Source organism: Eretmochelys imbricata, chromosome 1 (assembly GCF_965152235.1).
Source record: "Eretmochelys imbricata isolate rEreImb1 chromosome 1, rEreImb1.hap1, whole genome shotgun sequence".
In the NCBI taxonomy this organism is placed as follows: Eukaryota; Metazoa; Chordata; order Testudines; family Cheloniidae; genus Eretmochelys; species Eretmochelys imbricata.
In genome coordinates this window covers 353,957,083-353,971,818 of record NC_135572.1, presented here as the reverse complement: position 1 = coordinate 353,971,818, position 14,736 = coordinate 353,957,083, and the positions used below count along the sequence as shown (strand labels likewise).

Below are 14,736 nucleotides of genomic sequence, written 5' to 3'. Positions count from 1 at the left end.
CTCACGAAAGCTTATGCTCAAATAAATTAGTTAGTCTCTAAGGTGCCACAAGTACTCCTTTTCTTTTTGCGAATACAGACTAACACGGCTGTTACTCTGAAACCTTTCCTAAAGTAACTTTAAAAATGTGAGTCTTAACAAAAAGACCCAAATTGCATATTCTGAGATTCCCTATATTCTAGTCACACCATAGTCTCCCCTCCTGTTTTAGTTATATTGTTTTTTGTTTATGAATATAATCAGAGTGATGTAGCATGACAGAATACAGAGTGTACTTTTTCAAACACGTCTTTTCAGTAGGGTTGGTTTTTTTAATGTTTAACTTCCAAATCAGATATTTTGGCATTTCAGCCCCACAACATTCATGGTTGAGACAGGGACTGACAGGTGCTCCTCTAATGCAGGAGGTGTAGCACTAAGAGCAGTAATAAGCTGGCATTTTCTGAGGTTCCAGCAAGGGGTGCAAAAATGATGGGGGAGGAGAGAGAAATGCAAATCCATTGTGAACAGATTATGTATGTGGTAGAGACAGCCGCGCTGCTACCCCAAGAGTCCTCATATTTGTGATTCCACCCTTCCCTCTCAATTTGCACCTCAAACCGTTAGGGAAGGTTGAGATATATTGCATGGCAATATCTGAATACAGATGATATTCAGCTGTATGTCCACTTAGATTCTAAAATCTCTGTACTCTCCCACATGATAAAAGGTCTAGGAGAAAGGTGAACTGTTTGTGACTCAATCCAGATAAAATGGAGATTATGCTTGTTCGTGGTGGGAAGTGTTCAAGTGATAGCAGACACTGCCTCTGTACATTTAAGGGTGTATGTCTTCTGTTTACCAGACTGGGGACTACTGGATTCTCAAGTAGTAGCACTCACCCACAGTGCACATCCATGACTAAATTAGAAGACTGCATCCACTCCAGCCGCTGAATTGATCATCTCTGCCTGTTACCTCTTGGCTAGACTACTGCAATGTGCTCCATTTAGGGTTGCTGTTGAAGTCGACCAGAAAGTTACAACTGGTACAAAATACTACTGCCCACTTCCTGAGCAAGGGCAAGTGGCTGGGAGTTCAGGAAATCATATTTGATCCCAAGTGTTGTTCATTTTCAGGTACAATTCAATCTGTTTATGTCAATCTTTAAAGCCCTAAATGGTTTAAAACTCCACTACCTGAGAACTCAGCCTCTCATCCTACACTCCACTACAACAAAAAGAAAAGGAGTACTTGTGGCACCTTAGAGACTAACCAATTTATTTGAGCATGAGCTTTCGTGAGCTACAGCTCACTTCATCGGATGCATACCGTGGAAACTGCAGCAGACTTTATATATACACAGAGAATATGAAACAATACCTCCTCCCACCCCACTGTCCTGCTGGGCAACTGAAGGCTTTTGGATAACAGTTCTTGAGGTTAAAATATTACAGACTCAGCAACCCGGCTCTCAGAGGTGGGCTGCTGTGTCCATAATTTGCTCCATTAGATGTTCCACCAGTGCCAGAGTGCAAGAAGCTTTTGTCTGATGTTCTAATGCACTGAGAATAAGTTTGGATACTTTATTTGCTTTTTAAAAAGTTTCTGAATAACTGTTTATAGCTATTACAGAAAAAAACACTTTTCAAAAGAAAAACAAGAACTGCAAATTGAAGGGAGTTGGAGGGAGATGAGATTTCCGATGTTTATACCTTTGCCATCTTTTGGTTCATCAAAGATAATTAACTGGCATTTCTAACTTTTCAATGACATTTTCTGACTAACGCCAAGGGAAACTATTTTCCATACTGCACGGGGTACTTGTTGAAAAGGGAAAAGGCAACATCTCTACAAGCTGTCTCTTCTACCTCTAAGGGGGAAAGGAGAGATCAGTCCCCATGCCCACTCAAGATTTGTCCTCTTTATTGAGGCTGTCACCACCACCTAGGGTGACTAGATAGCAAGTGTAAAAAATCAGGACGGGGATGGGGGGTAATAGGTGCCTATATAAGAAAAAGACCCCCACCCTCCATCCCTATAAAATCAGGACATCTGGTCACCCTTCCACCACCAACAGGCAATGACAACTGCAATGGTGATTTTTATTCTGTGCATGTTTTCCCACTGAACAGAGATGAAACCATTTCATTTCATGTAAGGATTGGTGTGTACAGCCCTGCAAATCTGAGGATATCTGCATCTGCGAATGTGGATATCCACAGACCATTTTTGCAGATCAGATGAGGATACAAATTTTGTATCTGCTCAGGGCCCTACTGATGTGACCTATGAATAAATTTAATTTAGTTTCCATGGGACATTCTTCCCTGATGCATAGTTTTAACTCTAGTTCCATTCAGTTTTTAGGGACATCACACTTTTCACTTTCTGAAATGCCTTATACTGTACTCTAACAGCACATGTTCTCTTTATACACACACATTTTTAGTGTGTGTGTGGGGGATGGGGTTATGTGTAGATCATTTTCTGAAATCCTAAAACTACCTCAGTTTCCCCAGTGAGTCAGGGATTGGGAAACTGCTGCTCTAATATACAAGGCAGCCCTCTCAGCAGCATACTTTGAGGTGACAAGCTGCCCGTGTTAAAGATGGCTTGCTAAGAGAAAGCTTAAATTAATGCCCTTTTTCCTTGTTTTGATGTGTAAAGGCCTAAAAGGGGTGGGGGGGTTAGGCTTTTTTTTTTTTTTTTTTTAAATCTTAGAAATATCAGTAGTGTCAAGTCAACTTTTTTTCTGGTGGGCTCAGCTGTTTATTGTGAACTTTCTTAGCCTTCAGTTGAAGGTTCATATGTTCGTCAGCTACCGGAATACAATGTCAAAATTAGAAGTGGGGTTATAGAGTTGTGTGGATGCTTCTGTGAAGGGGTGGGAATTTTCTGTAATATTTTGTATGAATACTGTGCTGCATGGTTAACTAGATGGTGGGAAAAAAGGTTGTTTACTCTTTACAGAGACCCAGAGATAGAGGTTTCAGAGTAACAGCCGTGTTAGTCTGTATTCGCAAAAAGAAATGGAGTACTTGTGGCACCTTAGAGACTAACCAATTTATTTGAGCATGAGCTTTCGTGAGCTATAGCTCACTTCATCAGATGATAGAGGTGTAGCTGATGCCTAGCTTCTCTGGGGCCTGAGGCCCCTTGCCCACGGAGAGTCTGAGAAGACAATGGCCACTCCAGGTGCCTGGACATTTGGTACTTAGCAACTGATAACCATGGATGGCCCACCCCTCCACAGGAAGCCAGCTGTGTTTGACCAGCCAGAGAACAAAGGGCTGAGAAGGAGGGACAGGTGACAATGGTTGCCCAGGGACAAGAACAAAGGACTGAGGAGGGGGCTAGGTAGAGTTGTTAAGTGTGGCCTGCTGGAAGCAGGAAGACTCTCCTCAACTGGGACAAAGGCAGGGTCAGAGGGCTCCGTGCTGTAGACTGACCAAGATGGACTATGCTGTAGCTTGCTGTTCTCTATGTTAACCAAGGACTTTCTACAGTAATGTTCCAGACTTCTAATTAACCCTACTGTTTTTACAACACTAAGTGTCACTCCAGTTTAAGGGGCAGGGGTGTACATTTCTCCCTTTGGATGTACAAGTTTTCCAGGTGTCCAACTCAGGTGGACTTGCTGAACGGAGCTCACACTGAAGTAGGGGTGCTGAAGGTTCCAGGGTTCAGTCCCAGGAGGTGGTGAAACACCAGTGAAAGAGTGTAACCCTAAGGGGCTCTGGCACACTGAGGGGGTCCTCCCAGGAACTGTTCAAGAGCATGGGACCTGTGGATGCAGGACAGCTTCTCATTGCAGTTTTTGCAAGATGTAGTTTGTAGTGCATGCAGATTGAAACATCCTACTCTCACATGTCAACCATGGACACAATTCCCATAATAGTCCAAATAGTAATTGAAACTGAAGGCACATTTGGGAAATCTAGATAAACATGTAGTTTGTCCTATATTAAGCTATCTGTGAATTTTAACTGCTTTTTGGGAGGTCAAGAATGTGAAGAGACAAAGCAACTGAATCAACATACAAAGGATTTAGGTACTTAATTTCTATTAGTCTTCACAAGAAGAAAACTTCCATCAATGTGTATTTACATTGTGGGTGTTTCCTTCCTAAATTCCCACCTCCCCCCTGCTGTTTTAAACTTATCTTCAGTTGCTTTGTCATTGTGCCTTTATCTGTACCACTCTGTCAAGTTTCAAATTTTATTCCTCCACCCCCTTTGCTTCATAATGTTAGTTCATCTCTATCATGTTCCTTTCTAGAACGTCTTTCCTTCCACATATTAATCTCATTGCTATCTTGTCACTACTTTCCATTTCCGTGCAGATCCTACGCTTTCCTCCAAACTTTCCACGATGCAGTGGCTTGACACTTACCACAATCTGCATATTCACTACCGCTCACACAGAGCAAGGAAGCAGATTAGTGTAGGGTTCAAGCTGATGCAAGTCTGGAAGTACAGAATACAGTGGAGGATCCATTAGGAAAGGGAATGAGGGGCAAAAAAGAGGCAATAAGTAACATTAGCCAACTGGTAACTGAGGTCCGAGAACAGAACTGCCTTCACCTCAAGCAATAAAATTCAAATGCTGCCTATAGGAATTCATAATGGGGACTAAACTCTTGACACTTAAGGATAACTTTCTCAAGTCAGTCAGTTTCCAGGGTTGTCAGACTGGTACTTTTAATTAGTATTACATTCACTTCAACATGCAGTAACATTTTGATTTCATTGAAAGCATTGACAAATTTTGCCACTGACTGCACTGAGGGTCAGGATTCCACCCCTGGATTTTTTATTTTACTTTTAAAATCTTTGTAATGACTTGATTTAAAGCAAGTCACTGCATGTTTGCAGGTCAAAACAAGGAACTTATATTTACAACCCTATCAAATGATCATGATAATGGCTGTTGTACTTAAAATTGACAATTGTTACATTTGTAATGGTAAAAGTTAGAATGGTTCTATGTCCATCCAAAGCTTATAGTTTCAAGGCCCAAGTTCATCCTCAGTCAGCAAGCATAATTCCCATCAACTTTAGTGGGAGTTACAGCAGAGTGCAGTGAATTAAATCAAAGTAATTTAAATAAGATGTTCATTTAAAATCATGCCTACAAACAGGAAACCTTGATTTAAATCACTGATTTGAATCTTATTTTGCATTTAAACTTTTTTTGGAAAATAAAAGTACATCAAATATAGCCTTTACACTAAATACTTTTTGCCAACTAGGTAGCTACAGTATATGTATGTATTTAAACAATTATATAGCTTAACATACATTTGTTCAGTCTTAAGTTTTACATTTACTACATTAGAAAATAGTGAATTATTTTTTTATTTTTTTTTACTACAAGATAATGGTTGTCTTTTTTACTCAGGATTTGTTTCAGGATGTATCTAGATGGAAACTTGAATTCAATTAAATATGTACAAAACCACATTTAAAATTTTTATTAAAATGAAACTATCTTAATATGTTCTGTTTATCAAGGCAAGTTTTGCATTTAAAACGGATCAAACAAAGAAAAGTATTAACTCACTTACTACAGGTGACAGATTGTTTCTGATTGCCATGGAACAGACTTTCAGATAGTCAGATGCCTTAAGATGCAGATAGGCACTTTTGAAAATCGAAGTAGGTACCTAAGAAGGTTAGGTGCCTTGAAAATCCCACTAAGCATTTATCTGCATTTTTAAGTGTGTAATATCTTTGAAAATCTGGCTCAATGTCCAAGTTTTTAGAATTAGTAGATCTCATCCTCTCCCTACTTATTCATTTATTCTTAGATTGGAAGAGGAAAACAAGCCTTCCTGCATTCTTAACTCTCAGTTTCTCGCCTATGAATAAACTCATCCAAATGCAGAAATTCTCTCTGAACCTGCTTGACAAACTGAAACCAAAAGTAATCAAGGCAAAAGCTTTTCTGCACAACAGAAACAGAGGAAATATATAAATACCAGTATCCATTGTAAAGAAAAAAATAACACAGCAGAACCCCTATTTTACACCAACTAATTTCATAGATTTTCATAGAATACCAGGGTTGGAAGGGACCTCAGGAGGTCATCTAGTCCAACCCCCTGCTCAAAGCAGGACCAATCCCCAATTTTTGCCCAAGATCCCAAATGGCCCCCTCAAGGATTGAACTCACAACCCTGGGTTTAGCAGGCCAATGCTCAAACCACTGAGCTATCCCCAATTGGTGACTGAGTTCATCAAAGTAAGAGAGTGAATAAAACTGAACATCGCTAAAGTACAGTAGGTATGCTGCATGAAACTGTAGTATGGTGTACTGCATTGATTTCTTCTTGTCCTTCAAACCATTCCAAAGTGATTTCCAAAGCGCTGAAGGCATGGGAATATGAAAGAATGTCAACATGTTTTCATTGATGTCAATTTCATTGTGTGAGTCCTCCCCCTTGCTGAGGAAAAATATTCCCCATAACTCATCATTTGTAAGATTAGAGTTTAAAACTGAGGTTTTACTATAGATACTTAATGCAGTACATAACATTGCAACATTTATAGAACTTGAGTTAACCTCAAAAGTTAAATATTTTTGTCTTTCCCGTTCTGTATGTAATTAGAAAAGCAGCATCCTTTAACATTACAATTTGAGGAGGGCTCATTGAGCCAGCACATTTTTTACATAAATGATTTTAATAGATTATAGTACAGTTAGGGCTGACCACAAGTTGTTAACCTCAAAATTAATTTTAAACAGATTTTGAAAATAAAAATTCTGATGTATTTTTTAAATGAAGGGGGCCAGGGAGAGGGTGACACTCAGATACAATTGGGGGGTTGAAGTAGTGATTTTTAATAATAGTTGTAACACTTATATAAAGTGGAAAGCAGGAGGAAGAGGGAGGCCTTCTCAGTATTAGCGCATGACCCCATGACCCACTGGAGGTCTCAGGACCGATTGAGCCCAAAGCAAATATAAAGATTAGGAGTGATGGGTATAACCAGTCCTGTCTCAGCATCTGGGGTTTAACTCATCAGCAAAACTCTGCAAGAGACATCTAGGACTGGAAAGTCCTTTCCTTTGGGAATTGCCTGTGAACATATTAAGGGTCCTCTGAGGTAAGTGAAAGGGGTGCCTGGATATCTAGTCTTTTACAGGAGGAACTCTGGGTTTAACTGTGTAGACTGGCACTTGGGAAAGATCCTATGTTTATCATTTAATTCATAGGACTAAGATTATCTAGCTTCAGCAGTGATAACACTCGTTATCCACCCTGAGTTTCACACAATTATAAAATGGGAATACTGTATTTTGCAAGCCATCAGTAACATGCTTGCCCTGAGATTACTATTAACTGTAGCATGAACAGATTACGCAACTGTATGTGGACAACAGAATGTAAGAACAGGCATTCTTGATCTGACCAATGGTCCATCTAGCCTGGTATCCTGTCTTCTGACAGAGTGCCAGATGCTTCAGAGGAAATGAACAGAACAGGGCAATTTTGAGTGATCCATCTCTTGTTGCCCAGTCCCAAAGTCTGGCAGTTGAAGGTTTAGGGACACCCCAATCATAGGGTTGTGTCCTTAACCATGTTGGCTAATAGCCATTGATGGACCTATTCATCAAACTCATTAATTATTTTTGAACCCAGTTGTAAGTTTGGCCTTCACAATTGCCCCAGCAACAAGTTGTGTAAATTACTTTTGTTGTTGTTTATAAACCTACTGCCTATTAATTTCATCAGGTGAGCCCTAGTTCTTTACCCCTTCACATAACACTTCCATATTCACTTTCTCCATAGCATACATGCTTTTACAGACCTGTCATATCTTCCCCCTTCCCAGTCATCTTCTAAACTGAACAGTCCAGTCTTTTTAATCTCTCCTCTTAGGGAAGCTTTTTTATACCCCATATCATTTGTTGCCCTTCTTTGTACTTTTGCCCATTCTAATATCTTCTTTGAGATATGTAGTGTTCAAGGTGTGGGTGTACCAAGGATTAATATAGTGGCATCAGGATATTTGCTTTCTTATCTATCCCTTTCCTAATATTGTTAGCTTTTTTGACTGCCACTGCACGTTAACAGGGAACTAGCCACTCTGACTCCAAGATCTCTTTCTGGAGTGGTAACAGCTAATCAAGACAGGTTTCAGAGTAACAGCACTGTTAGTCTGTATTCGCAAAAAGAAAAGGAGTACTTGTGGCACCTTAGAGACTAACCAATTTATTTGAGCATGAGCTTTCGTGAGCTACAGCTCACTTCATCGGATGCATGCATCCAATGAAGTGAGCTGTAGCTCACGAAAGCTCATGCTCAAATAAATTGGTTAGTCTCTAAGGTGCCACAAGTACTCCTTTTCTTTTTGCGAATACAGACCACATCATTTTGTATGTATAGTTGGGATTGTGTTTTCCAGTGTGCATGAGAAGCAGGGGGAAAACAAAAATGGAAGAGGGAACCAAGGGAGAAAATGGAAGGAGGCCAAAAAGGGTGGGTCTTACAGTAACAGGGAAACAAAAAGACTGTAAAAATCACAAAACTACTCAGGTGCAGTAACAGACTCTGAAATAATTAAAAACCAATTAGGATTTCACATTTACTCTTCTTGTTAAGTGTTCTCTTAAAAATAATACAGTAAGGTGTCTCTGTAGCAGAAGATTTTAAAATGTGTCTAAATTTTTGCAAAGCTGCACTTAAAATACTGATTATGTTAATACAGTACACTTACATAACTACTTTCTCCAAAGTTGCAGCAAGATGGAAAGTTCCATTTATTTGTTAATGTTACAACCAAGCTTGTTTTTCCTTTTATCTAAGTCAGTAAAACCATGTACTGTTCATTATTTTACCAGCCACCAAATGGCTGGTAGCAGCTCCCAATATATATAAAAGGAAAGATCTATCCCAAGGAGCTTAAACACTCATTTCAGACAAGCCACAACAAGAGGGTATAAAGAGAAAGGAAAAGAAGAAGAGGAGAAAAAAGACAATGGCATCACCACCATTATTACTTGGCTGCTAAGCTAATGATGAATCACAGTCCGACATAACAGATTTTTTTAAGCATGAGATAAATGGGAAGAATGAATAAATATAAGAGTTAAATGGAGAGTTTCTTGCAGAAGGTGGTGTTTGGGAGGGATTTAAAAGAGAAAAAAAGACAGTGACTTCACATACTAGTTCAGGAAGGACATTCTTCATTCACATCTCTCCTGAAAATTCATCCTTTTCTTTCTGTGCAGACAGCCAGGCCCTTATCTTCCATCATGATTACAGTAACTTCTTCATCTCTGGCCTTCCTAGCAGCCACATCATCCTTCCCCAGTCCATGCAGAATGCAGCCGCTAAGAGCTTTTTTTTTTTTTGTCTGCTGCTCTGACCACATCTAACACACATGCTACTTTGAATCATTCTTGTTACTCCTCCTGTTTTACCACATCAAAATGAAGGTGAGGACATGAAGCTTAAAGTTCCTTCATAGCTCCACATCACCTTACTTGAGCACTTGCCTCATATCACGTCCCACTCACATCAGTGATGCCAGCCTTAAGACGCTGACAAACAACTGTTTCTTCTCCACACTGTTCTGTCTTCATGGATCAGTTCAGGGAGGGCACTCCATGTGTCACTACAGTTTTCTTTCTAATCCTCCTCAAGGCTGACCTCTTAACAGTGATGCCTATAAGAACCCATCCAGTTAATGATGATCAGTCAGGTAACAACTGAGGACAATTTGCTCTTTATTTATAATATATCTATATATAAAATTGCATATATTTGACTATTTTTTCTCTTCCCTACCCATTGCATGTGTCTTGTCATCTTACATAACAAATCCCTCTGTATTTGTACAGCACACAGCACAATGGTGGCCTGATTCTGACTGGGACCTCTGGGCATTGCTACAATACAAGTGCTATGTAATTTAGGTCTCAGCACGACAGGGAATGACTGACCATGAATAAGAGGACATTTGAAATGTTAACTGATACTTTTTTCAGGTTTCTTAATGATTCATTTATCTTTCACCAAAAAGCATCAAGTGTGAGTTTACTTAGCACATGATCATGCCAAATGCAGGTGCAACGTTGCAGCTGGAACTCTGTCCCCACATGGAACTTCCTTTGATTCTGATTGGGGTCTGCATGGGCACAGGACTGCACCTGCATGGATCAAACTGCAGGATTGGAGCCTAATACAAGATGACACAGTCTGTCCACAAAATAGTCATGTTATTTCCTTGTACTCCCTTATCAGTCTGCCTGTATCCATCTGTTGTCTCTGGTCTTCGATTGTAAGCGGTTTGGGGCTGAGACTTTTCGTTCTGTTTGTACAGTAACTAGCACAATGGGGTCCTGGTCCATGAAAAGGGCTGCTTGGCATTATGATAATACAAGTAGTAAGTAGGTGTTCCATCAATTTATACAGCAACCTAAAGCTTTCAGCATTGTTATCCCCCATCTATGCTACAATTTGACCCATCCCAGCTTATTGTAGATAAGGTTTTTAACATTAACTTAAAAATGCTTGCATAAGCAGTTGTGAGATCCAGAGTGGAAGGTGTCTTACTAAAGCCGGTCATTTTCAAATAACTCTCTAAACAATATTTTATTTATTTAGATTTAGGCTGGCCAATTAAAGAAACACCTTTCTCATGCTCTGTGGGCCTTTGACACTGTTCAGCAACTTAGTGTACACATTAAACAAACATACTGCCATAATTGCCCCCAGTACACAATACTAGAATTATGCACATTCCACACCAGCTAGTACATTTGTAGAAATCATTTTCTAACTCTACAGGTAGTAAGAAGAGAAAGCTAGATTGAATATTTTTGCCTTGACTTTTCATAGCTTTGAGTTAGTAGCTATAATACTCAGAATGCCTTTCCCAAACCTGAGGAAGAGTGCTGTGTAGCTCAAAAGCTTGGCTCTCTCACCAGCAGAAGTTGGTCCAGTAAAAGATATTGCCTCACCCACCTGGTCTCTAATATTAGTTTTATATCATTCTAATTTTTTAATCAAAATGTGATGCAGTACCAAGTCAAATGCCTTCCAGAAGTCCAAGTATGACATCAACACTATTACCTTTATTAACCAAACTTGTAATCTCATAAAAAGATATCAAGTTGGTTTGACAGAATCGATTTTCCATAACCCCATGTTGATTTGCATGAATTATATTACCCTCCTTTAATTCTTTATTAATCAGATCCCATATCAGCTGCTCCATTTATCTTGCCCATGATCAATGTCAGGCTGACAGGTCTATTAGCCAGGTAAACCTGCCCTGCCTTTTTAAAAACTGGCACATTAGCTTTCTTGCATCTTCTTGAACTTCCCCAGTGCTCGAATGCTTATTGAAAACCAATATAATCTTCCTGCAAGTTCCTCAACCATCTCTTTTAAAACTCTGGGATGCAAGTTAGCTGGACCTGCTGATTTAAAAGGTCAAAGGTCACTTCCCTCTCACCCCCCCCCCAAAGGAAAGAAGACTTTCAGAGTCCTGACTTCACTGGCAGACTCAGATTTCAAGTGTTAATGGTGAGATTTCTCAGCTCATAAGTGGAAGGATGGAGACACTGAATCCTTATCAAAGGAGTTATTTGACTGAGACACTAGGTGTTAGAAGTCCAGATAAAACCACTTCCTATCCAGATTTCACTTTCTTTCTGTTTGAGATGGCATAATCCTTCTAGTTCTCCAACCAACTATGATGTCATCCAGGCAGTGTAGTAAACACCTCACAGTGTAGTGTTATTTTTCAATAGCAGAGGCAGGGGGGAAAGCCTTTAAGGTATTTTTATGCCTTTTTTACAAAGGAAGAGGCAAAAAGTTTCTTTTCCCTTGCTGGCCACCTTTCCAGCAGCCTCCCTCTTTTTGTTCAATTTGTACAGCACCGAGCACAATGGGAGGGGGTCCAAGTCCATAGCTGGGATTTCTCCCCCGCATTGCAAAATAAGCAATGCCTAAGAGCAACAAACAGAAACACAGCCTGGGTCAGGACCCAGCTGCAAAGGCTAGACCTGCGTTTAAAGCCTCTGCCCGCCTACACCTCTGAATTTATCCTTAGATGGCGGGGGCCACGGGAAACGATTCATCCCTGCACAGAAACAATCTCCGGCCTTTTTCTTTTTCAATCCGCTTCCAAAGCGGCCAGCGGCTGTTCATCGGGCAAGAGAAAGGCCCGGCGCGCCCGGGCAGCAGGGACAGCGGCCGAGGAGCGCGGGGAGGGCTGGTGCCAAAACCCCCGTTCCAGCCTCACGGGGTGTTTAAACGGCGGCGGGGGGGGGGGTTAATCCGGCGCGCCCCTGCAGCAGCCTCACGGGGTGTTTAAACGCGGCGGTGGGGGGGGATTAATCCGGGGCGCCCCTGCAGCAGCCTCACGGGGTGTTTAAACGGCGGCGGCGGGGGGGGGGTTAATCCGGGGCGCCCCTGCAGCAGCCTCACGGGGTGTTTAAACGGCGGCGGGGGGAGGGTTAATCCGGGGCGCCCCTGCAGCCAGGGGGCTCGTGCCCGGCGGTGACCGGGAAATGGGGGGGCGCCCTCCCTGGGCCGGGGACTGACGGGGGGGGTTGGGGGTTCGGGGATCCCGGGCCCCAGGGAGGCCGCTGGGGTCGGCTGCACCTACCGGCTGCAGGAGGAGGCCGAGGCCGCCCCGATCCCGTCCGGGGTGGTCTCTGTCTCCGCCGCGGGGGAGCGGCTGGGCCGGGCGCTCGTGCTGGCCCTGCTCCGTCTCCTCCTGGGGGGCTTGTCCCCGCACGGGCCGCAGGCGGGGCCGGGCCCGCTCGCCATGCCCAGCCGCCTGGCTCCGGGCAGCCCCGGGGGAGGTAGAGGAGGGGCGAGCGGGCTGGGGGGGAGGGGACCAGGCCGGGCCGCTCCAGCACACTGGTTAATGGCGGCGGCGGGACCGCAGCGGTTTGAAAATGGCGGCGGGCACCCCCGGGCCAATCAGCGCTGGCGCTGGTTGCTAGGAGACGGCAGGGCGGGCCAGAGGCAGGGTGGTGATCGCCGCGGCGAGGAGGGGGCGGGGCCAGGCGGGGAGCCCTCAGCTACGGGGCGGGGCTGTTTGTGGCAAAAGCCGGGGGAGGGGCAGCTCCGTGCTGCACATGCGCCGTGCGCCCCTGTAGGCCCGGGTGGGGAAGCAGAGGCAGAGAGAGGCAGCTCAGGTCTCCTTGCCCCCTGCCCTTCCCCCACCCCGCCCACATTGCCTCAGCTGGCTGGTACCCATGATCCTGCTGCCCCACAACCAGGGCCCCAAGGGCTTGATAATAGCCCCCGTGCTTTGGAGCCCACGAGAATTGGGGGCCGGGGTGGGGAATCAGGGGCATGTAATGTGCAGCTGGGAGCCAGCCTGGGTCGGCAGACGGGCCCTAGCGGGCGCTCAAGCTCAGGCACTAAAAATAAGCGAGGACGGTGTAGCTCCAGCGGTTCCGCCTCCTGCCCCCCAAAGAGAGCACCCGTCCCCGCTGCTACTTTGAGCACCCCCGCTCCAGCCCAGCTAGCCTGTGTCTGTCCCTGGGGGCTAGGAGGCTTGCCCCTAGCTGCAGTGTAGGCATACCGAAAGCTCTCATTTGTTTGCCCCCTGCTGCCTTAAGGAAATTAGGCTCTAGCCCTGGCATGTATGATTTTGGAGGGCCAAGCGCACATAAGGACAAATCTACTGAGCTGCTTGTAATTGCAGTATAAGTGCTGTTCCAGGTTTTGATGTGGTGAAACTAGTTGTTAGCGGAGGAAATTAAAACAGGAGGGGGGAAGTAGTCGTAGAGGAGAGGAGGCTGCACAAAAGCAAGCCGTGATATTATCTAATGCATGGGGACTTGAGCTAGTATTTCATACAGTGCTAGAATGTACAGGATAATAAATAATATGTTTAATGCCATTTCTGATTTTGTCTTTACAGATTTTTTGCCCAACTAAGCCTGCTCCCTCCCTCAGGGAAGAGAATTTTGGTTTTAGCATAGACCCTGTCACCTAAGAATTTTTTTTGCAGATTTATCAGTGTTGCCAGCTGTGACGTGGTTCGGTCACAGAGATCCCCTTGGGACTGTCACCTGATGTGCTGAATTTACCTCTGAGCCTGTTTTCCCTTCTTGTTGAGCCAAACATGCTAGCCTGCTGCAACACAGACCCAGGGTCTGAACCACGCCCCCAAAGCTGCAGATTTGAACCAAAAACTGCTCAGCAGGTCACCTATCTCCAGCACCCAGACACCCAGTTCCCAATGGGATCCAAACCCCAAATAAATCTATTTTACTCTGTATAAAGCTTATACAGGGTAAACTCATAAATTGTCCACCCTCTAGAACAATGATAGAGAGATATGCACAGCTGTTTACTTCCCCAGGTATTAATCACTTACTCTGGGTTTATCAATAAACAAAAGTGATTTTATTAAGTATAAAAAGTAGGATTTAAGTGGTTTCAAGTAATAACAGACAGAACAAAGTACGTTACCAAGCAAAATAAAACAAAACACGCAAGTCTAAGCCTAATACAGTTAAGAAACTGAATGCAGGTAAATCTCACCCTCAGAGATGTTCCAATAAGCTTCTTTCACAGACTAGACTCCTTCCTAGTCTGGGCCCAATCCTTTCCCCTGGTACAGACCTTGTTAGTTCCAGGAGGCATCTTAGGTGAAAAGCCAGGGCTTTCTCATGACTGGGACCTTTCTTTGTCCTGCTCCACCCCCTTTTACAGCTTTGGCCCAAGGCAGGAATCCTTTGTCTCTCTGGGTCCCCATGCCTCCTTCTAAATGG

General features: G+C 43.3%; 1 protein-coding gene across 1 annotated transcript in view; it reads right to left on the bottom strand.

Annotated features, from left to right (window-relative positions):
* Positions 1-12,787, bottom strand: part of NET1 (neuroepithelial cell transforming 1) — a 69,426-nt gene extending 56,639 nt beyond the window's left edge. The window contains exon 1 of the mRNA XM_077837217.1: positions 12,609-12,787. Coding sequence (XP_077693343.1) covers positions 12,609-12,772 — 164 coding nt within the window. The 5' untranslated portion in view covers positions 12,773-12,787. The remainder of the gene's footprint in view (positions 1-12,608) is intronic.
* Positions 12,788-14,736: the final 1,949 nt, after the last annotated feature.